General features: G+C 33.7%; 1 protein-coding gene and 1 long non-coding RNA gene across 12 annotated transcripts in view; one reads left to right on the forward strand and one right to left on the reverse strand.

Moving 5' to 3' along the window:
* Positions 1–14,230, reverse strand: part of LOC144366914 (uncharacterized) — a 95,420-nt gene that overhangs the window by 34,764 nt on the left and 46,426 nt on the right. For 8 of the 11 annotated variants that reach the window (XR_013426097.1, XR_013426099.1, XR_013426102.1 and 5 more), the window contains one exon: positions 2,269–6,003. The exons of the other annotated variants lie outside the window; for them this stretch is intronic. This is a non-coding gene — a long non-coding RNA (uncharacterized LOC144366914). Of the gene's footprint in view, positions 1–2,268; positions 6,004–14,230 lie in introns of those variants that run through there. 11 annotated transcript variants of the gene reach the window in all.
* Positions 2,198–14,230, forward strand: part of LOC144366913 (uncharacterized) — a 52,863-nt gene continuing 40,830 nt past the window's right edge. Inside the window, exon 1 of the mRNA XM_078021988.1 lies at positions 2,198–2,585. Coding sequence (XP_077878114.1) covers positions 2,549–2,585 — 37 coding nt within the window. The 5' untranslated portion in view covers positions 2,198–2,548. The remainder of the gene's footprint in view (positions 2,586–14,230) is intronic.

Consider the following 14,230-nt stretch of genomic DNA (forward strand, 5'->3'; position numbering starts at 1 on the left):
TGAAATGTCCCACGACCTCCTCCAACCCTGTTTTCTCATGTTTTCACAAGACTAAGTATCACTGTAATTTTTCTATTCTTTGTTTAGGTGGGAATGGAACCCTGAGGCCAGGCTGGGTGTTCTCTCTGTGTGTTGCTACAATATCCTCTATCCCCACTATCAGTGCCTTTGTTTTATTGGGTACATGAGGACATATTTCACCTCCAACAATTGGTTTGTCTGAACAGATTTCTCAGTTATATTATAATGTCAGAGTTTTAATTTTATTTGCACCGAGCCAGCAATTTTCCATAAAGCTGAACTTTTATGAAAGGCATTTATGAAAGGTTGTGGATCAAATCTCTGGAATATGAAATATTTTCATTTAGCTTTAATAACCATAGAAAAAGAACATGAATGCTGGATAGAATGGTACTTAAAATACCTTTGGTCCTATTAAAAGGTAAGACCAAAGTGAATACTTATATTCCACTTATTGGAATTAATAAATCCTACTGTTAAAAACAAAGAGTGATCCTCTATTATCCATGAAGTATAAATATTGGTTATTGTCTATTGCAACAGAAATTCTTAGAATAATTGGACAGAATATGTATAAAATGCTAATTAGATCTACAGGTATGTTCAAATGGAAAGGATACAGAATGCACTGGTTAGAGTCTTGACATGACATGTAAGTATAACATCTAATTAAATTATATGATTATTAGTAATTATCAGAGAAACAGAGGCCAAAAAATCTTTAAAAAATCTAAAATAAAACTCTTATGTAACAGTGTTACAAGAAAATTCAGAAATAACAATGTGACATTATTGAAACATTCAGATTATTGCCAGGATTTATTGCAATTAGTTTTCTCTACTTAAAATGCATGTGCTTCAGATTATAAAACCAAAAAGCACATTTGTATGATGAACCAAAAGCTGAAACATTGATCGGCTGAAACTTCTCACACATTTTCAACAACCTAATCACCTAGAAAATATGATTTCATATGCAAAATGCTATCTACAGTCCAGATAAATTTTAGAGTGAGCTATGTGTTTTTGATTCCAAGGAGAAAACAGATATTTTTTTCCTGTTGTACAAGCTGTGTTCATAAAACATGAGACCAAAGGACCTTTTGTTATATTTATTGCCTTGGGCAAAATATATTTCAATACAATAATGTAACCTTCCAAAGGAAAAGGCTGTCTAAATATCAACCTAGTCAACATACAGAAAAAGAAAAAAGTATGTGCTCACACATATCAGCAAAAAGTTCAAGCAAATCAGATCAGCTTTACATATTACCAATGATCTTTCAAACCAAATATGATTTGTCTTGGGAATATGCTTTGGAGGGAAATGTACAGTAAACACTGTTAAGACAATCTATTTCTTCAAGTTCCATTTTCTACTGCTTTGGGATTCTGATCTTTCCCCCAAGACTATTCTATAGTTTGGTTTCACCTGAGACTTGATACTTCTGTAATTGCTTATATCTCTAGAAATAAATTTCAAGCTCCCCACATCAAAGGTCATCACAATGTTTTTGTCTCCCACTACATACAGCACAATCAAAGTCTGAAAAACACATGACTAAATCCCACATCACAAACTGGCATGCTAGATTTTAGATCTGCTTTTGTCACAGATTGGGGTGGCCGACTACCTCAAAACTATTCCCTGGTAGCCTGTGTGTGTGTGACACCCTTTCTCTGGTTAGAGATTACTCCCCTGTCATGGAAGTAACCAAGCCTGGCTGATAAGAGTCCTTCTGGGCCTTCGAAACTGATTCTGAGAAGAAGGAGCTCTTCTCTCCTAAGATCAGAGCTCTCTGGACATGATACTTGGTGTTATAAGGGGCTGCTTCCTGGTCTGAGGGAGCAGCTGCTTTCTATAGTTAATATAGAGAGAAAGCAGAGTGGGGAGACAGTGAGAGACCAGATGAGCCAGCCACCTCTTCAAGCCTGCTTCACCCCTGCTCCTCCCACAGTTAGCCTATGAAAGCTGATAAATTCCATCTACTTCCTCTCACAAGTTCATGTAAGGATTCCACCACCAGAAGCCAGAATTGTTAACTAGCACAGACACATAATTGTTTGACTGTAAGGACTCTTAGTATTCATAGGGCCCAAAATCCTCATGTTAGGTATTAGGAATATGGATTAGTTAAGGAGGTTAAGAATCTAGCCCAATTTTCCTCCATGAATTTGGAAGCAGAATGCCGTGGCAGAGTCTGTAGGCTGGCTTACCCTGCACTCATTCTAATTCCTCTCTTGCTTGTCTTACTGTACTACCACGACTGGAAACTAAAAATATTTCCCAGCTTCCTGCAGCTAGGGTGCAGGCATGTGGCCTAAATTCCTGGCAAGCAGAAGCGTCTTCCTGGGACTTGGATGGAAAATAAGCAAGGAGAAGGAGTTTGCATCTTCTGGGAGCGTGCGGTGTTACCATGTGGTTCCTCTGAGACAAATGAGGTGACCTCTCTGGTGTCCCTGCTGTCAAAGGCAGGCAGAGGCTCTCCCACTGATTTTTGTTTGTTTCTTTTGTTTTAACTGATTAATGTACAAAACCGATTCGATGATGCTCCCCAAATTCTGTGAGTTACATATCAATTGTCAAAAAATTATTTTATGCTTAAACTAAAGTGCTGTTTTAGACCAAGAACTTTCATTTATATAGGATTTGGTACCTATAAGTGTGTTTATATGAAGCATGATTCTTTATTAATTGAATTCTGCCTCTATTTTCTATTTGAGATTTCTCTGTGTTAATGAATTATTTGTTTCTGATGTTGTCTGAAAATTTGTTACAGTTTACTTCTTCATAAAAGAATAGCTATTGGTTTCATCTGGAAATATAGAAAAAAATAATTTCATCTTGGACTGTCATTATAATTGTATGTGCTTCATTGTCCAGTAGATTCCTAACAGGAGAGGACTTCTTATTTTGATTAGTTTACAATAAGAATTGAAACTTCTGTTGACATGCCCAAATAACGTTATCACTTAATGAATTTTACATGCCTAATGATTGGGAGAATTTTCCAGATTGCTGACTCTGGCCCCGTACCTTTGAAACTTCATTTCTCCTCTGCTGCCCACATTTCTAGCTCTGGGAGCTAAGGATCATTCATGGAGGAACTAAACCTCTGGATCCAGTTTCAGTGTCATGGAGAGTGAGTAAATTGGGGTACCTGGGGATAGGGATAACTCTGTGAGAGCAGAGGCTACACTGCGAACATATACATAATACCCTGGAGCAGGGAGAAGTTTGACAAAAGGGTAGTCACACTGGAAAGTAAGAGTCGTCTTAAGAAACTGCAGATAAAATATCTTATTCTTAAAAATAGTCAATATGTTTACAAAACCACAAGCACAATTGGAGAGTCCTGGAGGAGACCTGTGTGACAGAGGGGCCCTGGAGCTTATGCTTCATGGGTTTGCAGTGAACATGTCTCTGGTCTTCCCTGACATGGTCCCTGTTCCCTCTTCATTTTTAATTGTTGGTAGAGGAAGTGGGAAGAAGAAGAAATAGAACAGAAAATTTCTCCCTCATATTAATACTTCCGAAAATTTCTACTTCTCTTCCTGGACACCAATGAAGAATTTAGAAGAGAATGGATCAATTCTCCCATTTTCCCACTTCACCTCTGTAAGCCTCAATTTCTCCATATGTAAATGTGGAAACTCAAAGTACACCAAATGGCTTAGTGGAAAACAGATAGTCCATAAGATTAGCTAACGTGAAATTTTGAGAAGCCTGGTACTTCAGTGATTGGATCCTGCAGGTCCACTTCAGTTGTGGGGTTAAAGCAAAAGCACTGTAGGAAGGGCCTCATGTGCTTGGGAGCTGCACGGGGCAGGACATCATGAAACTTTTTTAGAAGGTACAAAGAAGGAAGAGACTTTGTCACCTCAAATCCCCTATTTGGCATACATAGAATATGCAAATGTATACTACCATATTACTGCATATTATTACCCATTTGGTAAACTTGAAATAAACATTATGAAGAGTGTTATATTCTTAACAAATGTTTAAAGGTATTAAAATGCTCAAAGGCAGAGTATTTTGAACAGTGCACGACCCCTGTAGCTTATCAAACATTACCAAGGTCAGAAGGACTAACTAATGAATATTATAATTGTTAATAATGATAAGAAAATAGGGATTTTTTTAGGGTTGTAACTATAAAAACGTGTATAGGGCTGGGGATGTGGCTCAAGTGGTAGCACGCTCGCCTGGCATGTGTGCGGCCCGGGTTCGATCCTCAGCACCACATACAAACAAAGATGTGGTGTCCGTCAAAAAATAAAAAATAAATATTAAAAAAATTCTCTCTCTCTTAAAAAAAAAGTATATAGTTATCCATTATAGTAACTATATTAAAGGAACTAGTATAATTTCTCTAGGAAAAAAAACAAAACCCTCCATTGCTGCCTTCTGTTTAAGATGGACTGAAAGCCAAAGTTGAATTCTCAAGGACTCTATTCACAAAGCATAGAAGTTAACAAGTACACACCTCAGAATAAGGATCAGCTCTGTATTTGCATATTTTGAAAGAACATTAAATTCTAGGTCTTCTAAATATCTCTGGTTTGCATGATTACTACAAGAAGGTTTTTATTATAAATTTTCTAATTTTGTCATCTATATACAAACAAAATAAAAAACTTATTAGAAATAGATGATAACCCTTTTAGTTCCACAAAAATTAACAATTTTATCTTAGGAATATAATATGACACATAGTTATGAAAGCATGGGAAGATTGCTGAAATTATATTGGTCAAATTCCTTTTTCCTCCATTTTTTTTCTGTTTTATACAATTATTACCCATTGTTTTGTTTCCTATGGCTGTGATTTTAAATTTTATGTGTATAATTGAGGGGGCTCAATTTCTTCTCAAGAAAATCTCTAATATAGATAGTATGTAGTCAATGAAGAATTTAGAAGAGAATGAATCAATTCTTCTAATTTGAAACAATTGTAACCATGCAAATTAAAATGTAATATTTGGAGATAATAAGAATTCCTCACCTTTGAAACATGTGGCCACTAGAAAGGAGAGGAAGTCTAAGGTGTATTCACTTATTCTGAATACCTGCTTGTCCTTAATTAACTCAGCCCATTTCTTCATAACTTAATTTTCCTTTTCAGTAAAGTACAGATGATATCAGCTTCCTAAATGCTTTTTAGAGTTATTATGATGAAAAAAAAATGTGGCATCAGATGTGAAAGACTTCTTCAAGTACAAATATGAGACATAATTATTTTAATAAGTCCAATAATTAAAGTCAATTTCTACCTTTCCCATCATGTTTACTGTCGGTCTCTCTCAAAAGTCAACTTAATGAATCTAATTGACAATTTAATTATGTGACTAAATTGGAGTTCATGGTCACCCTATGAAAAACAGGCAGAGGTACGGTTTTCAAGCATCTTTTAAGAAATAACACCTTCTAAAAAACAGATTATAAATTGCTTTTGCCAAAACCTTTCATTTGAAGTTCCACATGCACTAATTGCAATTCAGTGAGTTAAAATATTGCAATTATACCACCTGGCAACTAACAGAGAGCATGTTTCTATGGGTAGTGAAATATCTGCACTTTGACACCTGGTTCCTGTTTCTGGGTTTCATCAAGCATCTAAAATTTTCCATATAATTCTGAATAGCTCCTAAGTTATATAACTTGACCTCACACACACTGGTCTACAAAATAAAACAAAAAGTTCTTGTCACTTTCAAAGTTTTATAAAATTAAATAAATAGCAGACTGCAAAAATAATGAAAGCAAGAATTCTTTCTCCAAAAAGTGTTTCAAAATACAGTATTTAACAAATACCTAGTTGAGCTTATGCTTTTACATAGAAGAGAAAATTTACTTTGTAGAAAAGAGTCTTCCTTTTCAGCCGGGTACAGTAGCACACACATCTGATTTCAGCAACTGGGGATATAGAGGCAGAAGGATCACAAGTTCAAGGCCAGTCTGGGCAACATAGTGGGACCCTGTTTCAAAAAAAAAAAAAAAGGGCTGGGGGTTGGCTCAGTGGTAGAGTGTTCCCTATCATGCGCAAGGCCCTGGGTTCAATCCTCAGCACCACATAAAAGTAAATAAGCAAAATAAATGCATTGTGTACAAATAAAAAATAAATATTAAAAAAAAAGTGGGAGGTAGCTAGAGGTGTAGCTCAGAGTATCCCTGGGCTCAGTCCTGAGTACCAGAAAAAAAGAATCATGAAAAGTAGAAATGTTGAAACTAGACTGAAGGGGATTGAAAATCTGGCCCTGCCCCTCATTAGCTGTGCAGCCTAGGAAAACTACTCAACCTCTCTATGCCTCACTTTCATTGTCTTTAAAATAACCTTCTAGAGGGTCATCATGACCACTAAATGACTTAACAGAAGCAAAGCACTTAGCAATTCCTGCCACATATTAATCCCTCAATTACTGTTGTTGCTACTATTGTCACCATTATTTTCCAACTTAGACTAAAACTTACTGAGTGAAAGAATCACTATTGACCAAAATATCTACAAATAACTCAAAATAAATAAAATGGCAAATATTTGTGAATAAAATTACTGGGGCTAAAAATAATCTAAAAAGTATTCAAAAAGATTAAAAATGTGAATAGAATGCTTATAAACAACACTAGACATACCTGCAATAATGCTTCTAAGAATAAATTAATGCATAAAGAAAAATACTACCTAGACAAATTGAATGAATTATCCATCATTTAATAAGACATTGGTCATACTTTATTAAGTTTCACCATTCATATTTTCAAAAAAAAAATCTAAAATACCTTGGACTTAATTAAATTAATTAAATTATTTTTAAATGGATAGTCACAAAGGATTTAGACATGCTTTGTTGAATTTTTAAAAAAAGTACGTGAAAATCTTCATTCTGAATTTATGATCCTTTTTCTAGTGATTAACTGGGCAGCTTTCAGCAAGAATAGAGAAATATTACTTCTGTTTTTACTGTTGAAGAATAATACATAGGGCTGGGATGGAGCTCAGTGATGGAGAAATGTAGTTAACATGAACAAAGCTGTGGATTCAATTCTTAGTACCCTCCCCCAAATTATTAACATATGTAACTACTTCTCAGTAACAGTAAAGTTGAAAATTTCTTTTTTTAATATTTATTTTTTGTAGTTGTAGTTGGACACAATAACTTCATTGTACTTATTTATTTATTTTTATGTGGTGCTGAGGATTGAACCCAGGGACTTGCACGTGTGAGGCGAGCACTCTACCTCTGAGCCATAACCCTGGCCCCAAAGTTGAAAATTTAAATATTCACTACTATCTAAGAACTTTTTTAAAAAATATATACTTCTTAGAATCAAAATTAATCAAATATTGAAATTGGGTAAGAAAATTAGGGGTATTTTGGAACATGGAAAAAGAAATTCAAACTGAATAATAAACCTGTCACAGAACTGTGTTTTTGGAAAATACATATTGTAAAATAGGAATCCAAAATTCATTACTCACTATAATCTTCCAAATAAGTTTTTTCTAACATAAGACCAGTTATGTAGCAAAGTATACGTAATAAAATATCTTCATGGAATTGGATATAACTTTCCTATGTTCATATATGAATATATGACCAGTGTAACTCCACTTCATGTACAACCATAAGAATGGGAAGTTATACTCCATTTATGTATAATATGTCAAAATACATTCTACTGTCATGTATAATTAAAAAGACCAAATGAAAAATTTTAAAAAATATATCTTCATGGATTTATGGTATATCAGTTTTAACATTCCCTTAGGTTTAACCATATTGGATCTGAATCAGTTAAATCAACAGGACAAGTCTAGGTTCATTAAGGACATTAAGTCACTCCTGAATCCAGGTTCAGCCTCAAACCACTTTTGGATGGTTATAGTCTTGATGTTCTTATTTTGTAATTGATCTAAACTTGCACATTTCCCTTTTGATCCAATAATGACATTTGCAACTCTTCATATTTCTAAGGGGAAAAAGATAATTTTTAGAGAGTGGTTATTGTTATTGTTGTTTAGTTCTATTATTAATCTGTCATACTGTATATGGTCAAAGAAAGTGGTCTATAAAATCTCTACTTTCTGAAATTAATTAAAGAAGTTTTAAGAACACTTGGAAACAAAGCACATGCTTGACTTGAAGAGTAAAAGTCTCCATCTCCAGCTACTAATTTAATACTATTATATTATTCTAACATACTGTGTCCTTTTAAAACAACTTGATAAGAAATAAGACCTGTAAAGTCTTCCACAGTAATTGTATTTCTCTCTATTTCTCTTTGGGTAGCTAATATTCTGACCCAAACAAATGTCTCAATGCTGTGATATTTAGCACATGAAAGTATAGGAACACATTATCTTTACTGTCAATGATCTATTTTACGCTACTTGACTACCGCTTTGCTATCAATACAACCTTCATCTCCCCCTATTTTTTTCCCTCTCGGCCTCTCCTTCCTCCTCTTTCCCCTTATCTACCTTTTTCTTCTTTATTGTGGTATTTCTGATTTTCCTGCATTGTTGTTTCAGTGTGAATCACAGGGCTTAGTTGGTCTTTGATTTTAATCCATTCCAAGAGAGTTTATCTTTCAACTAGGCAGTTACTGACATTTGTGTTATTTACACAATTGTGTTTTTATTTAATTTGAGAGATCTTGTTATAGGCTGTTTTAATGTTTGCATTGCCCCTCCCCCATCTCTCTTACTTTGGTACAAGGGACCTCACACCTGCTAAGTAGTCATTCACTCATTCCATCACTGAGCTAAACCCTAGACTGTTTTCTCACATTTTGGAATTGCATATTATTTCATTCATTCAACAATATTTACTAAAGGAAGTGCATCAGTTATTAGAACATATGACTATATTTTCATTGCTTTTATTTTACTTAAGTGCTTTAGAAGGTGACTCATACTCATCTTTCAGTCCTTTTATTAAAAAAAATCACATCCATAAAGCCTTCTCCAACTGCTAAATTTATGGTCCTCTATCATTCTTTTTTATAAAATCCTTTAACTTTTTCTTTCAAAATATTTTTGCAATAGTTTACTTGTACAGTTATTAATATGATGTCTATTTACTCACTAACCTCCAAGAAGATAGATACCTCTGTGTCCTGCTCACAGCTATAAACTCAGGCCCAGAAGTGATTGCCATGTTGTAAGGGACTCAGTTATTAGTTGGCAGAATAAATGACAGAAAGTAAAAATATGTAATGGAAATCATATTAAAAATTCAACTTATGGTTACCTTTAACTTTAAGGCACCTTCATTTATACTGAGTGATGAGATCATAGACTATCTTCATGTTTATATATTTTGTCTTTTTAAATGTCTTTATCATCATTGTCATTTTTGAGAAGGAATGAAATGTTTTGATACGAGTTTTCCCTCTATTAAGGAAAAACAGCATTAATTAATTTTTTTGAATCTATCATGAACACTTATTAATTAGGCTAGAATTTTTAAATCCAAATTTCCTTGATTCACTCAATAACATAAATAAAACACAACATAGTAGGGAGTCTTACTACTGAGGATGGGATAGAAGTGACTTGGTTTGAGCATCAGAGATTTTATACAAGTTGTTCAAATAATTCAATTTGGTTACAGAATATTATGAAATTTTTTGAGTAAGTTATTTTTATGAAAAAAAAAAAAAAGGATTTTCCAGGACAAATGAAGTGCTCTCCAGACACCAAACAGTTAAAATATACCATATAACCTACCAAAAGCTCTGTTCTGGTTCTACTGCCTATGTATATTATGTGGCCTTTCTGAACATAATCTTTAGGCCAAGAGAAAAAAAATGCACAGGTTTGCAATAGAATTTAATATCATAAATTTTTTTTCAATTCTTACTTGTTTCTAAGTGTCTGTGCATTATTAAACTGTAAAACTGTTGGTAGAGGGTTCACTTGAATTACCAACACTCTTGCTTAATATAATTTGCTGAGTGAATATATAAATACCTTGAGAGAAAATGTTAAGTAAGTGTAATAATGATTTTCATTAAATAATTTGATCACCAACATGTGTTAAATTTAGACTGGAAAACCTATCTTTTTGTTTTTATATGCAAATTTTTTTAAAATATATTTTTAGTGGTAGATGGAAACAATACCTTTATTTTATTTCTTTTTATGTGGTGCTGAGGATCGAACCCAGTGCGTCACACATTCCAGGCAAGCGCTTTACCACTGAGCCACAACCCCAGCCCCTGCAAAACTTTTAAAAGCACTTTCAGCTGCTCTTAGCTGTCTAGTTGTTCTGGGCCCTCTTTTCAGGCAGACTTCTCTTGCTCTGAAACCATAATGGCAAAAATTGATCTGATGACACAAAGTTACAAATATAAACACTGCGATTCCATGGGAAAGCATGTCTTAGAATGACTTGCATGACTACAGATTAGAATCTTAAAAAAAAAAAAAACACTTATTCTTAATACATAAAGTTATTTTTCTTAAATAACAAAATAATAATGATTTTATAAGGATTAAATAGAGGCTTTAAAAAATAAATTGGAGGGCCAGGTGGTGGTACAAGCCTGTAATTTCAGCTAATTCCAGAGGAGGTTTGTGAGTTTCATAAGAACTTGGGTAACTTAGAGAGACCTTGTCTCAGATAAAATTTTTAAAAAAGGGGTGGGATATAGTTCAGTGCACATACAAGTCCCTGGGTTTAAGCACTGGTAATAATAATAACAATATAAATTAAAGGGAGATTGTAATAGAAACATAATCCCATTGTAGAAAATTGAAAGAACAAATAAAAATAAAAGTTGTTTTAGTCCCAGGTGTGGTTTTATTTTTCAATAGACATATGGTAGAGAATAGGCCAATCACACAGTTACAGTAGCTGAAGGCTCCAAAAGTTCTGGTGTGCACCGAAGGATAGCTGTAGTTTACAACCATCTATGATATATTTCCAAACAAATAGAAAGGAAGACTCCAAAGTTTCCAAGAACCAGAAATGGTTAACGTTTGAAGAGTTAGAAATGCTAATTACTCAGATTTGATCAATATATCAAATTATTACACTATATCCTATAAATATATACAAATACTAAGCTACAATAAAAAGGTTTTTTTTAAGCGTAATTTTAGTGTTGTTCTTATGAGTAGTGGTTTAAAATATAGGCAGAAATTTTGGCAAGGATTGTTCAATTGCAAACTGACAAAAGCCAGAACCAAACAAACAAAAGATCAGCAACTCAAAAGTAAACTGAGACTTAAAGATTATTATAAGAAATGTGTTCTTGAAAAACTATTTTTGGGTAGATACTGAATTTTATAAACAAAACTTTTCAACAGCTAAATAAGTAAATAACTAATTCCACCAACATTTGACCTTATTTCTGAAATTAGAGGAAAATTTTGTGTCTTTAAATTTCAGTGCTGATTGTGTTGCCAATCAAACCTTTTCTTTTACTTGAGCAGAAGTGGAATGATTAAATATATTAGTATATATTAGGTAATGAATGCCCTTGTATGAAGTACTTTTAAAAAAAAGTTGAAGAGATTTAATAATGAAGATTCACCAAATGTTAAAATTTTTAAAGATGCAAAAATACGATCAAATATAGGTGTTCATGTTTGCATGCAACTATTATCCTTGTGTTTATTTTGGTTTAAGTTAGTATTATTGGAAACCAAGAAAGTCCTAAGTGATATACTTGTAGATTATTAATGGGAAATTAATTTTTTAAAATCTATGTTAAAATTATTTTAACAGTTTGGCTTTTTTGACTAACACTTTATTATTAGAAACTGTATCTCTTTGAAACCTTCATAAGTCTCCATTAAAGCAATAAGACCAAACAAACAAACAAACAAAAAAAAAACCAACAACATAAACTTGTACAATAGCATTAAAAAAACGCAAAGGCCTAAATTTAATGTTTTTTTAAAAAACCATTTCTGTATTATGTCTGAAAAAATTCATTATTTTTAAGTACAGTATAGAGATATTTCAAAATCCATCCTATAATTCTATGATGTTTACAAGTTGTGGTGTCAAGAAAACATACTTGTAGTTCAAGATAAAAAATGATTACCTCACATTTATGGAATTGCCATCTTGTAAATGTAAGAATGGAATTTATATATGCCAAATTAATCTTAATTAATGTCAAGAAATCAAAGATGGTCTGTAGGCTTATCCCCTCCCACCAAGGTTTTTGCCTACTTTCTACAGGAAATTAATGCTTTACCCCCTAGTAAATTCCCCTGTCTACTGTATGAAGGGAAGTTTACATGGTATTCCTACCCTGGCCTTGAACTCTAAACAGGTAACAAAATTACACCAGATTATAGACCTTATAAAAGGAAAAGGGGAGAGAACTCTGATCCTTGAAGCTCCCCTACCTTCAATACTTGAACAGTAGAGAGAAAAATAGCATGACTAATTTTAATATGAATTCTTTTCCTTGATTTAAATCAAAAAGAAAAAAAAAACTTCTTAAAAACTGTCTTAAGGGGCTAGGATTGTGGTTCAGCGGTAGAGCACTCCTCTAGCACATGCGAGGCCCTGGGTTCAATCCTCAGCACCACATAAAAATAAAATAAAGATATTGCATCCAACCATAACTAAAAGATAAATATTTTTTTTAAAAAAAAACCGTCTTAAGGAAGGATGTAGGTGTGGCTCAGTGGTATGGCACTTGTTTGGTCTCCCCAAGACCCAAAGTTCGATCCCTAGCGTCACAAACAAAACAAAACAAAAACTTAAGGGCAAGAGCTGTGAGTATACCTCTGTCATAGAGCACTTGCTTAACATACACAAAACCCTGGGCTTGATCTAGCACCAGGTAAATAAAATAATAAATATGAACTTAAATGTTAAAGAATAGACATTATTAGAAAGGCCCTTAAAACAAGTTACTTAATTTACCTCCATTTAAACGACATCACTGACAAGATCACAACAGGTCTTTTAAGCTTCTGAGCACACCCTTGTGTAATGGAAAGATCTCCATCTGCCTCACCAATGACATTGTTATTACTACGTCAAATGTCAGGAAACCTGGACTAATTACAGCTTAACACAGCTCACGGTCTGATCTTAAAAACGCAGTTGTGTGCCATTTCACACTTGTCTATATCCATTAAGTATAATCTCTGCCTCAACTAAATAACATCCAAACCATTACTCAGAATGAATAAATTACGGTCTGAGAATAAAGTGGGTGTTAAGAATTGATTCTAAAGAAGCAGATTCGTATCAGTAGATAAGCAGGATACATGGCCACATTATTTGGTAAGTGTAATAAATGTGTAGTTTTCTTTTTTTTCTTTGCAAACAACATGAAATTGTCAAGAGAAGCAGACATCTTAGTTACATCTTCATATCACTGAGAACTTTCTGAAATAATTTTTCCAATCTAAGTAATTTGATGACATTGTACAAAAAAATACAAAGAAATAAAGTTTTCGGGGGTCAGAGGTGCTAAACATCAAACCCGGGGCCTCATGTGTGCTAAGCACATGCTGTACTACTGAGCTAAACCCCCAGTCCCAGAAATAAACTCCTTACATTCTCCAGATTACAAAAGTACTATAGTTCTATCACATTTTGATCTTTAACAGTAATTTGACTGAAACAATTTTTTTGGGTCTGTTTTTGTTTCTGGGAGCATGAATTTGTTGAAAGAGACAGGCTTTGTGAATCTGGGAGACCTAGATTTGAATCTCAGGCTAGCTGTATCTTCTTGGGAAAATTGCTAAATCTCTGTCTCTCTCTCCACTTCTGTAAAATGAGCGTGAGAACCACATTGGAAGAGAGCTGTAAAGATGAAATAATTCTATGGAGCCTGTCTTCCACCACAACATAGTTGTATGATAGCTCCTGCACAGTTAGCTTTCCTCTTCCTTTCCCAGTTGACCTTGAAGAAACCACATGTCTTTGACTAGATCCCTAGCTGCAAACTACACAAAGCAATAGCCAATTCCTATTCCAAAACCTGAAAAGAATCTTTTTAAAAAAAAAAAAAAAAAAAACCTCCAGTATTTAAATAATTTTAAACAATATTATTTCAAGAGGTCCAATGAAGTTCTCTTAGAATTTGTTCTATTTTATGGCCCAATTAGTTTAGTTTTAAGTGCCTATACAAGAACTGGTTTAAAAGAAAGATCCTGGTTGAACAAAAATATAGCCAAATCTCTATGCCTGCATAGAATGTAATGAAACGGCCATCAGTACA

This window comes from Ictidomys tridecemlineatus, chromosome 9 (assembly GCF_052094955.1).
Source record: "Ictidomys tridecemlineatus isolate mIctTri1 chromosome 9, mIctTri1.hap1, whole genome shotgun sequence".
NCBI lineage: Eukaryota > Metazoa > Chordata > Mammalia > Rodentia > Sciuridae > Ictidomys > Ictidomys tridecemlineatus.